The sequence below is a fragment of the Puccinia triticina genome, chromosome 17A (assembly GCF_026914185.1).
Source record: "Puccinia triticina chromosome 17A, complete sequence".
Classification (NCBI taxonomy): Eukaryota; Fungi; Basidiomycota; class Pucciniomycetes; order Pucciniales; family Pucciniaceae; genus Puccinia; species Puccinia triticina.
This window is the reverse complement of record NC_070574.1, coordinates 1,913,392-1,925,700: the sequence shown is the minus strand read 5'-3', so window position 1 is coordinate 1,925,700 and position 12,309 is coordinate 1,913,392. Positions and strand designations below refer to the sequence as shown.

General features: G+C 47.7%; 3 protein-coding genes across 3 annotated transcripts; 1 reads left to right on the top strand and 2 right to left on the bottom strand.

Moving 5' to 3' along the window:
• Positions 1 to 1,112: 1,112 nt before the first annotated feature.
• Positions 1,113 to 3,502, top strand: PtA15_17A157 (uncharacterized protein; the record flags this gene model as incomplete). The annotated part of the gene is made up of 7 exons (XM_053164243.1): positions 1,113 to 1,167; positions 1,998 to 2,359; positions 2,443 to 2,746; positions 2,770 to 2,991; positions 3,037 to 3,230; positions 3,325 to 3,405; positions 3,476 to 3,502. 7 exons carry the CDS (start codon positions 1,113 to 1,115, stop codon positions 3,500 to 3,502), a joined length of 1,245 nt encoding a protein of 414 aa, XP_053028230.1.
• A 1,010-nt stretch (positions 3,503 to 4,512) lies between these two features.
• Positions 4,513 to 5,112, bottom strand: PtA15_17A156 (uncharacterized protein; the record flags this gene model as incomplete). The annotated part of the gene is made up of 3 exons (XM_053164242.1): positions 4,513 to 4,648; positions 4,793 to 4,905; positions 5,065 to 5,112. 3 exons carry the CDS (start codon positions 5,110 to 5,112, stop codon positions 4,513 to 4,515), a joined length of 297 nt encoding a protein of 98 aa, XP_053028229.1.
• A 598-nt stretch (positions 5,113 to 5,710) lies between these two features.
• PtA15_17A155 (uncharacterized protein) lies at positions 5,711 to 7,198 on the bottom strand (the record flags this gene model as incomplete). Its single annotated transcript, XM_053164241.1, has 2 exons — positions 5,711 to 5,938; positions 6,074 to 7,198. 2 exons carry the CDS (start codon positions 7,196 to 7,198, stop codon positions 5,711 to 5,713), a joined length of 1,353 nt encoding a protein of 450 aa, XP_053028228.1.
• Between the last annotated feature and the right edge of the window lie 5,111 nt (positions 7,199 to 12,309).

Sequence of the window (12,309 nt, the reverse complement as noted above, 5' to 3'; positions counted from 1 at the left end):
AATGAGGGATTTATGCTGCAGGAGACGCCTCCTGTGCATCTTATCTACCTGCATATGATGTGCTTCATGTACAAACAATGAGAGATTTATGCTGCATGAGGCGCTTGAGCTACACAGCACTTTCATGCATGTACTGCGCTGCATGATGTCATGTGTTGCTATGCAACCAAGCCATCTTTCATCCTCTTCCACACACTCTGCATCCACTGTCTAACCTGTTCCATTCCCAATGTTGAGGGTCAAGGCCTCTCCTCCCATCTTGCTCCTTCTTCCCTTCTTCCCCCGCACTGTATTACACACTCCCTCTACTATAATACCTCTGCAATGGGCTTTTGGCATTGTCACACATATGGAACACCACACCGGGTGGGTTTGTACCGGCCATCAAGTGACACAACACCTGATGAGTGGTTGGGTTTGTACCGGCCATCAAGTGAAACAACACTCAATGGACAGTCAGGCCGGGACCGGCCTTACAAGGGCATTAATGAGTTTTATTTGAATGTGTCTCCAAGTTGGAGGAAGCTTGTCAACACACGGTGACAGTGACATGTGGTATTCCAACAAGGTTTCACAAGTGGAACTGGAAGGATCAAACTCCTTCCCAGACCCCGGTGGCAAGGGACAAAAGGCATTTGTGCCCAAATTCTTGCAGGTGGAGAACTCCTGGGTGCAAGATCAGGAGATTCTTGCATTTGGGGGTGTTCAAAGTAGACCCCCCAGGTTGGTGTTTTTGGCAGTGTTTTTTTCCCTGGAAATCAGACCTGATCAAGATCCTGTACAACCTAATTTCAACTTTGAAACCCCCTCATATATTGCCAACCAACAGTGCAGAAATACAATTGTGACTTCCTGTAAAAAGGAACCTGTCAGCTGGCTACTTGGTACAAGCCATTATGACAAATACCAACAAAAAAAAAATATAGCCTTGTCTGGAGCCAATATAATTGTTTGATATAATGTCAATTGTAGTGACATCTCATCAAGTTTTGGCAGGACCAATCAGATCTCACATAGGATGTCAGGCAAAAAAACTATTTCCTGGATCACATTGGCTCCCAACAAGGCCTAAGAAATAGAGAGATATTATCAAAAAAGGACTTAGAAAGGTCATGCAAGTCCTCAGCGCACAAATAAAGTGCTCAGAGACTGTCATAGCTGTTAGAAGTGTGCTAATAAATGCCTTTTTCACATCAGCACTGAGGGTTACCATTTTTTTTTGTAAATGGAAGGGGAAACCCTTCTTATTTTTATTGTGGTTGGTTAATCTAAGTTTGTTCAAGACAGACAATCACAGAAACAAACTTCAAGGGTTTCCCCTACAATATAATAAAAAAAAAAAGAAATAAAATCACACCGAACCCAAAGCCCAATCTCTACTAGAGAGATTGCAAGCATTGGGCAGATGACCCCCAGCGCGCCGCATTTAAGGCAATTGCAAAGGGGGGTCATCAAAAATTAACCCTCAAACTGTGCACGCGCAACAGCGGAGGGGGTTGAGTCGGCTCTCTGGCTGGAATTGCAGCGCAGCGAGTCGACTGGCGCTTCGTACCTGCCAGAGGTACCCCTACTTATAGGCACATTGTCTGATGTTAATCTGACCACATCCCAACCGTTCCCACCACAACCACAACACATCCTGCCTCTCCACACCTCACATCAATCTCGGTCAACACCATCGTAGGGCCCACTACGCCCCTCACAACGATTGCCCAAGCTCACACATCACCATGCCGCGTATCCAAGGTCATGCTACAGCCCAACTCTTTCAATCAATCTATCCCCATGACCCAAAAATCGCGGCCGGGAACCCCGCTCCAAGCCCCTCCGACGACCCACGCTCGCCCCTCCGCAGGTCCCGCCCCCATACACCACTGGCGAGCGTCGACGGCGATTGACAGACGACAACCATCTCCGCCGTGCCCGTATTTTGAATCTGGGTACTTTATTCCTTTGCCTCCAACACCTCCACCGCTTCATTTTCATCAACTCCTCAGCCTTCCCCCCTCGCACCAGCCCCGTCATTGTCCACCCTGGCCTTGACCCCGACCTCTCCGTGCCGCCCCACAACCTCTCCGACCACATCCTGGGCCCCGCTCGTCGGCTGGATAGTCATGGCCCCACTCTCAAGCGCTTCCAGCCCGTATGGATCACCCAATCCCCGCTCAGCTGCCGGCTCTCGCCCGAAACCGAGGCGCTTATTTGGATGCGGTTCCTGGACGGAGCCGGCAGGACGAAAGGCACGCTCAAGGTGATGATTGCGCTGAATCTGCATTCGTCGCAGCAGGTGCTGCCGGTGATCACCAATCCGATCCTGACCTCGCTGCGATACCTGGGGGCTGAGAACGTGTATGTGTTGGTGTGTACACCCCGGAAGGACTGGCCCATCTGGGCGCGGTGCTAAGCGGACTGGGCGTGCAACACCACATGCGGTGCGCCAAGGAGGAGACGATCTGGATGGGTGTGGACCGGATCAAGCTGCTCTTGGAGTACCGCAACCAGGCGCTGTTGGCCTTCGACAATGCTGACCGGGCCCTTGACGGGCTCTCCAACCTGGTCTTCATCGACGACGTCTTCCTCTGTGCCCAGGACATCCTTGAGCTGCTCTGGCAACGTCACTTCCAGGGGGCGGACTCGGCGTGCGGGACCGACTGGTGGGAGGCCAAGACGCTACGGGAACAGTACGGCTCGCAGACCCCTCGCCACCCGATGACGCCCGCTTGCATTCGGCGGTCTTCTACGACTCGTGGGTCACCCGCTTGTTGACAGGCAAGACGCTGCGCCCTCGGCTGCAGATCCTGACGGAGTACAAGGACGGCTACGCGGCAATCTGCGGGGCCAAGGAGTCGAAGGTCTTCCAGGCCCGCTTCCACAACGTACTCCCCGTGCCCGTGTATTTATGCTGGAACGACATCGTCGCCCTGGCCCCAGCGCCCTTCCGGGGCCCAAAGGGACTCACCTTCCGCGCCGCCGACCGCCTCACTAACGAGTGTCCGTCCTCCGAGTGCCAGCTCTTTGCATAAGACTTCTCATTAGGCTGCAATAAATGCCTCCTCGTCCCTAATGTCGCCGTCACCTACACCCGCATCATCTACTATGCTGACGGCGTTGTCCGCAGCTCCAATTGCGACAACTGCCCCACGTCCCGTCGACCCTTCCATGGGGCCCCTGATAGCCAATTCTTGGTCGAGAAAATTGACTGGAGCAGCTACCCCAAGCCTGAAATTGTCGTTTGTTGGCCTGTCAGTCTCTCTCTCCTCTTCGCCACACCCTTCATTCCTTGCACTGGATTTGACTCTCTCTCTTGGTTCTTTGTTGTGGTAGGACCCAACCCCACCCACCCACCTTTCATGTGATGCAACCTCTTCCTCATCCCTCTCAGTAGAACTCGATAGACCCGACTGTGTTTGTCCCTCCTTCATTTTGTTTTTTGATCTTTTGCACGTACTCGCTGACTCTTCCCTTCGAAATACAGGTGCAATGGCCCTGGACTTATGTATAACCCTAATCCCCTTTCCTGATCCGCTCAACCCATCTACAGGAAATATTTGTGTTTCTTGCCATGAGCACCCCACTTGTCTGTTCAAAGATGTACATTTACCAACATTTTTCAGATTGAATACAATAACTTGAAAGAAAGCTTATGGATTTGAAAAATAAAATTCTGTTGAGCAGCCTGGGGACACCCTTTTTATTTCTTTCACTGCACACATCCTTCCACCAAGACCTATCAGCCCTGCAGCATAGTCAAATTAGTGGTATGTGGCTGAAATTTCTACCAAATCACATGCTGAATTGAGGAATTGGAGGGAGTGAAATGAAAGCCATCAATGCATCTCTGAGTAAATTGTACAGTTATTTCAAGCTAAACCTTGGAAGTACAGCGGCGAAGCCGCCTTGGCCTCTAGTTTTGTAGAGGAAACCATGATGTTTTAATCCATATTTCACTGTGAATATGTTTGAACTTATACACATAAGGCCCCATTTGGACACCCCGTTATATGTCATAAATGGGCAAATTTATCACATGTCACCCAAAGTTTGCCACCTGTCTCCACCAAATTATTTGAACCCCCAGGGTCATGCGTGATAAATACACCCATTTATCACACATAACAGGACATCCAAATGGGATCATTCTACTAAGCGCAGAATATACCAAATGGGGTTATTCTATTAAGCGCAGAATACACCAAATCATAACACCCTAACCATGGCACCAAGCCAACCAACTTCACGTGTACACTTGCCCTCTGCACGTAATCCCAATGATTTTGAAGCTGGACTCTTTTCTCTTCTAACATGATCAAGCGGAAAGAGGGGGCTCCAATTCAACATATGTTTTCTGCTTGAATGATTACTTGTCAGTAGGAGGTGTATTGGTGCCGTGTTACATTGAGGAGACTATTTGAGGCTCGATGAGAAAAGCTGTTTGAGTCGCAGATATTCTCAAACCAACGTCAAATCTATACATAAGATTATAAGTCTATACATACACCGTTGTAAATGTGTTCAGTTTTTAAGCGGTAGTTCATCTTTGAAAGCTTCCAACTCCGAAGATATCAGCATTCGCTTATGATATTCTTTCGTTTTCAGGTTCTTTTCCAGCGCAGCAGTTGAATAATAATAAGCCACCAAGATCCCACTGCTAGAAAAGTTTTGAAAGTAGCAGGTAGAGGAGGAGAGTGAGGTTATTGGTTGTATAACTGTTCATGTATACGATTTCTGAAGCACAAATCAGAGTATTTGAAGGGATATTATCGGAAAATTGTAAGTGAATTGTTCCACTTACCTCAGTCCTATTAGCGAATAAATCTTGGGTTGTAGCTTGATGAATCGAGTGCTGATAGCCGTGGTTGCCAAGCCAGACGCGATCCCGGCCAGAGTGCCATCAATCTGAGCTTTCTTTATGAGACCATTCAAATCAATTAAACGATGGGTTTTTTTTGATAGGCAGAATTTTGTGTTAGTTGACCAAAAACAAGAAGTGTGGGTTGAAGGGACGGAAATTAACGAAAGCCAGACTACTGCGATCGGTCATGGGGGAAGAGAGGGCAAGCTTACTCTGGTACACTGAACGATCTCCTCTGTCGACAGAGTGTCACTAACCATCCTGACTTTCGACTATACTCAAAAATATGGCGATCGATGGGTTGATGATGAAGTGGGAACTCTTGTTTGAAGATTGCAAACTTGGTCGAAATCTTCCCATTTAAGGGCCCCGGGGCAAAGGGCCGGCGCCCCGTTTAATCCCACGGTGTATTTCTCTACCTACATAGGATGCCTGTGCTGAAGTTGGCAGAACATATTGATAGAACTGGACATGATCCTCCAATAACTCTGGGGTGAATCGTTGTGAAAAGCTCGACACTGTAAGCTCAGGCATAGCAATCAGGTGATGGGGAAACTGGACTGGTGCAGTTGCTCACAATGTACATCAACAGCCATCACCTTGCAAGGGACAAGTTTTAACAAACAGTGGGACCAATGTTCTTTTCCATGGACTAATTTTTTTCTCCTAGCTATACATTTAGAGACTCTAATGATGAACAATACACAGTTCTGGTCACATTACATCATACATACAAACACAAATACATCAACTGGACAATCAATGATTAAAGAGTGCCCGGGACCAACAAACCCAACGACTGGTACGGACTGTAGACACTAAAAAGAATACGGAAACCCCGTCGTCGAAGATGAAAAGCTAATCATTTTTGAAAGAAGCAGAGCGAAGACCAGGCAATTGGAAGAGCTCCCAGAAGCGCTCAGACACGGTCCCGAAGCCGACGGCGTGCTTCTGATCGTAGGCCGACTGGAACCCTCTGATCATCCCGACTACCGTCCCGTTCTCGTTCACTATCGGCCCGCCTGAGCTTCCGTGCCTGGGAACTGCACTCACTATCATCGTGTTCAATGGGTCATACGTTCCTGGCTTTTTTTATCATTACAAAAAAAAACAGGATAGAAAAAAAAAACAAGAGTCGTTAGATGCTGTTTTTGTTAGTTTGTTTTGTTTGTGGCATTTTAGAAAGATGCATTTATATATGTCGGAGGATCGCAAACGCACAGTGGCTTTGATTCCCATCGTATCTTTATATTCAATCACACGACCAAGTTCCCAATGGAACAAGGAGTCGCCGGCATCGGAATTGAGCAGTTGGGGGATGCAGACGGGGGATGAAAGAGGGGGAGGATAAGGGGAGACGGGGAGAGTTAAGAAGGACGCGAGCGTGTCGAGGGCACCATGGTGCTCGAGAGACATGGACGAGAAATCGACCAAGGAATCGACGAGGAAGGCATCGGTTTTTGCTTCTTCGAGGGCGAGTTGGTTCGGTGGTTGTAGATGTGGCGGGGTTGCGGGGAGTTTGATGAGTCTGAAAAAGAGCACGTCGGCAGATGCCAGTGCACTGATGACCTGGCTGACCATGAACGCGTTTCCGAGCTGGTCTCGAGCCAAACATCCCGACCGGACCGTCCGCTCACCATGAGACGTGGAAATGAGGCTTGCGTGTCGGAGTTCATTGGCCAAGATCGTGTTGCTCTGCCAGAGTGTATGCGCACAAGTGGCCAATATTCGCTCCTTCGAATCTTGGCATTCGATCAGAAATCCCGAGCAAGTTATCACATGTTCTTGAGGCGGCAGCTTGATATCGGCTAACTGATTTTCACTGCGTGTAAGGTCTTGGTCTATGGTGATGATGTATGACAAGGACAGTATCCCGGCTCCGTGTTCACGAACTCCTTGCTCTTGGTCGTTGGTCTTTGAGGCTGCAGTGATCCGATCATCGCGTTTGATTTCCGGGCCGGCTAGGAGTCCATCAGTCGGTCGTCCCACAGGATTCCAAGCACCCGTCCTTACTCTTCGAGAGCTTGGGGGATCGGCCTCATATCTCAACAACGCGTTCAACTGAAGGCCATCCGATGCGTCGGCTTGTTCGGAGAGACTTGCGATGGATGTGATCGGCGATGGATGGTCAGATAGGCGCTGGGAGTGGATCCAACCGAGCAGGCGAAAGTAGTCCACCAATCCGTTGACGGAGATCGGTCCGGCTGGGTTGGCGCATCGAGGTGAAGGCAAGCTAAAGTAACGCCGTCCGGAGCCACACTTCGGTCTACCACAACTCGATATTCCTGCACTGCTGTTGAGGAGTGGTGATGGTAATGGTAGTCGAACCAGCCCTTTCGAGGCCATCTGAGGGAATTGCGGATGATCTTTCCAGGTGTCCAGCTCCGTCGACTCCCCCTGCACATTCAATCCACAGATTAGAATACCCCAAGGTGTCCTGGCATCGATGGTCGCTTAGCTGTAAGTCTCTTCGGGCTGTCGGCTTTAAGTCCGTTTGGCCAATCGTTCGCCATTGTGAACAAATACACGCCCAAGATGGAAAGCTCCAAGCTTTATTAATCTTCCACATAAATATTCCCACCACGCTATGCTATCATGATCAAGACGAATGCAAATGGAGACCTATACCACCGTAGAGCTTTGAAGTAGCTGATGGAGAACTTTTCTTAGGGGATTGTCAACCCACTCTTATCCTCTTGACGACATTAGGCATTATATACCACAATTTAACGGGCTTCTTCATCCCCCGGTCTCCATAGCTCAGTGGTTTAGAGCGGCCGCCTGCAGTAAAATGGCATAGCGGCAGGTCACGTGTTCAAATCACGTTGGGGACTTGGCAAAGGAATTAACTTTTTCTCCATTGACCTTTCCCTCCAAAACCTGACCAAGTCCCTCGCTGCTGTGGGCGTGACCTCGCGAGCGTTCGACAGCCCTCGGAAGGAGGGATTTGCGCCCTATCACCCCTTTTTGCGGGCTAGATTCTAAATTTGGGTGGAAGGAGTTTTCAGATGTTTATAATTCCTTGCTTCCACAGTTTTCTCAAGATTAAGGCCCCGTTTGGAGCCAATAAAATATAGGCAATATAATCATTTGTAAATTCAATAAAAAATACAAAACTCAACATAAAGAATTCAATTTTTTTTTGTAGGAAACCTACAGTACTGGTCTCATCAACTATGAAGTCAGATTTAACTGATTCAGCCATCTTACTATGAAGTCAGATTTAACTGATTCAGCCATCTTCAGCACCATAATACCATTATATTGCTTTGTTTTGGTCAAAAGCAATATAATGGTACTACAGTACTGAATATGGCTGAATCAGTTGAATCTGACTTCATAATTGAAGAGACCAGTATTGTAGGTTGCCTAGAAAAAATATTTGGAGGTTTTAGTTGAATTTTGTAGTTTTCATTGAATTAACCAATGATTATATCACCTATATTTATATTGGCTCCAAACAAAGCCTAAAATTGCTGAGATTGAAGACTAGCTTGTGCATGTCCAACCTATAGGATCTGAAGGCATTCCTTCCATTCCAAATAAAAACATCAAATCCACCCAAGCTATGGATTTTGCACTGAGAGGGTCTGTGCTCACCAACTCTGTTTCCACTGTTGGCTCTTCACCAGAGCATTGAGGGGATCATTGGCAATATAAAAAATTGCACTATTTTCTGCAGCATCTTCTGATGAAAGTGAGCTAACAAGATAGGGTGGTAGGTGAGCTGTAGAAAAATTAAACTCAGGGGTAAGTCCCTCCTGACAGAGGCTTGCTTTGCAAGTTCACCCCCGAAGTCTTGAGGGACTTTGTCAAGTTTGTGCTGAGTTAGCCCTTGCATGCTGTGGTGCATCAGATACCCAGACAAGCGCATGGGCAGGCAATGCGGAAGCTGCACAGTGACTGCGGATGTACCTCAACAAACCCGTCTGGGTGTTGCAACACTGTTTGTGACAATTAACACTTCACCATGACACAGGGTGTCAGTGGAGGACTTCCTGTCAATCTGGAAAGTCAGATCTGAGCCAAAAGATTTCAGATTTCAAAAGGAAATCTAGGTCCCAAGGATCCCCAAAGTGATCCAGAGTTCCAAATTTCTGATTTCCCCCTGAAATCTGAAATTTCACATCTATTCAAAGTTTACAGGAAGTCTTCTAGTCCTCCAGTGAGGGACTTCTGGGACCTCAGCAGGTGTTGGTTGGTGGTCACTGGACGACTTCCTGCCAATCTGGAAACCCAGATTTTTCCAGATTTTGCAGGGAGGCAGATCTAGGATTTGGGTCAATCAAGCCCAGATTTCCCCGCAAAATCTGGAAAAATCTGAGTTCCCAGATTGACAGGAATTCCTACACTTCCTGTGAAGATCTGTGGGCCTCCCAAAAGTGGTCTAAAGCCCAAAAAGCTAGATTAGCCTGCAAAACGCTCAACTTTCACTGCAAAAAAAACTGTGTCAACTGTGAGCAGTTGACATGCGGCAACTCTGAGGAAGCTTGTGGTGTTACACCAGCCTTACTCAAGGTTTGACTCAACCAAAGCTTCAATGCACAGTCACTGTGCACCTTGCACAGTGACTGTGCCAACAAAGGCACTTCTGCATTCATGTGGAGTTACAATGGCAGCTTGGCTTGAGTATCCTGCATGTCAACTGCAAGCAGTTGACCAAGTTATTTTTGCAGTGTTTCTGGGTCCAAACCAACATACGCAGGCATAGCAGATTGCACGGGAAGTCCTCCACCTGTCTTGGCCTTCAGGGAAAGAGGAAGGCAAGGTGGGACAGCTGAACCACAAGAAGCCACAGACAGCTAGCGCTGGAACCCGTACACTGGCACAGCGAGTATACCTGGTTCCGTGGCAGTGGGTGCGGGTCACGGCAATACCCGTACCCAGGCAGGAATGTACCCGTACCCAGAGGGAATAAACCAGCCGGGCGGGGGCAGGGAAGTGATTCTGACTGAAGAATTTGTTCCTTGTGGTGAACTGTATATTCAGTTATATGATCTCCAGATTTTTATAGCATCAGTCCCTGTATTGAGATCATTTATTCAGATTCACTCTGCTTTTTTATTGCTCAAAAATCTGACTCTCATCTTATAATATAATGATTGATGGCTCTATCTTCTGCTCATTTTAAGAATTGAGATGGTCATAGTTCAAGGTGTCCACCAGGAAAAATCAATTGTCACCAGACATCAGGTGACATCAAGCAACAACAAATGTCACTTTTTTCCAGCTCTGGTGCTACCACAAATAGCCTACAATGGCCCCTTTGTTTCCTACAGGGGGCTGTCCATGCGGCCAACTGTGCAGCTGGTGGGTAGCTCAGTGGAATCAGGCTGATGTCACCTGTAGTCTAGTGACACTTTATTTTTCCTGGTGGTCTCTCCATCATATTTTATCACAATCTCAGGATTTTTGTCTATCAAATAATCTACAATTTTCTATCAAAATTACCCAGGGAGGACTAGATTCAAAATCTATGAGGAAAGGGGAACCTGAATTCAAGACAAGGTTAAAACTAAAATTTAAAAAATACATAGGATAAATGAGTTGAAAATGAATAATAAAGGCAGGATTTTGGCAACCTGCACTGGTTCTAAGGCTGATATTGGGCCATAAACATCTATTTAAGATCTATTTTTGATAGGGTTGACAATTGGGCCGGGTGTCCAACAGGCCGCCTGAACCCAGTCGGGTTTGGGCCGGGCGCGGACAGTGCTTTTGTGGAAATATTGAGCTTTGGCCCGGCCTGTTAAAGTTGCTAAACGGTGCGGGTTGGCGCGGGCTGCCCGTCTGCCGCCTGTGGGCTTTGCCTTGCTCATCTGGTGCGACCAGAAGCTCAGATGATAAGTGTGCCATCCCAGAATCCAAGACCCGGTCACAGGACCTTTGAGAAAATCTCCCTTTTCTGCATTTACTGAGTTGAACAAGGTTGAAAAAATCCATAGGAAATCCTGTGAAAATCTAATCTTCATGAACTATGTGCCCTTCACCTTGGCAGCTTGGTGTACAGACAGCAGCCAATCCAATGCACCGGGTGCCAAATTAGACCTCTACCTTGAGGAGAGGAATGTTGGCATAACCAGTGATGAACAGTTTGATCTCCTCAGCTGGTGGAAGATCAATGCCTCCCGCTTTCCAACCCTTTCAAAGCTCGCCAAGGTAATCTTGATGTCCCCGGCGACCTCTGTGGCATCAGAATCAGCCTTTTCAACTGGGGGGCGTGTCTTGGACAACTACCAAAGCCGCCTGAGCGACAAAACCACCAAAGCACTCTTATGCACTCAAGACTGGATTAAGAAGTAGCCTCTTTTCTTCTTTCTTGACTACTTTATTTTACATTCTTTTCTATAAATTTTTGCTTGTAGCTGCCCTAGTTACATAGTACATGTCTTCGAATTGTAAAATACATGTCTCCTCCTCCAAAACTACATTTTTTGAGGGTCCTTCTACCTGGCCCGTGGGCCCCCAGGGGGCTGCCTGTGGGCAGCCTGCCATTTGGCCCGACGAGGCGCCGCTGGACAGCCCGTGTCCGTTTCATTGCGGACACGGGTTTGGGCCAGACAGCAAAATCTGAGGTTTTGGCCCAGCCCGGCCTGTCCAATCAAGTCGCGGGCTGAGGCAAGCTAGCCCATGGGCGGCCCAAACCCGCCTAATTGTCAACCCTAATTTTTGAAGCCAAAATGGTGTGTGCATATTGACTGCCTTTGAAACAGGCACATGATTTTGTTTTGGGTGGCACAACTGATTTTGTTCCAGGCCCACTGTATCCTTCATCTCTGGTAACCCAGATCCACACATATGGTGTTGCAAGCCCACCTGGGCATGCACCAAAGTTTGGCCAAAAAAATGCCAAGCCCACATGGCCAACCTTAAAGCCCGCTTGGCCAAGCCCAAAGCTTGTGTGGCACAATACCGACTCCGCTTGGTACAGCCCAAAGTTGGCAATTTTGGGACAAAGCCTGGGCCAAGTTCAAGTGAGGGAGCCACACCACCAGAAGCTGGGCTGGCCATCAAGAAGAGAAGTTTCCCTCCTTGATAGTTGTTCTACAAACCAGACATCAAGAAGGGAAGAATCCCTTCTTGATGATTGATCAAAAGAGAAAATATTGGCCCTACGCTGGGAAAAAATAGCTATGATGATGATTACAAATAAGGAGAGAAGCCCTACACTGGGCAGTGAGAATTGATTGATAGAAGACTAGTACATTTTGTGAAAAGGGCTCATGACCTGATGTGGATTGCATCATGACAAACCCACACACACTCTAGTGTCTAGTGAGCCTCAGGGTGTAAATGAGTCAGGCCAACCCAAGAACCGTTGGGTTTTGGGTTGGGTTTGGGCATGTCCTTAAAGAAATGACATGACCCAACTATGAGGCCTTGAACAGTCAATTTGCGGCATAAAGATATAAACTGTAGTAAAATAGCACGTGAAATATAATGCAAAAGTGATGTGT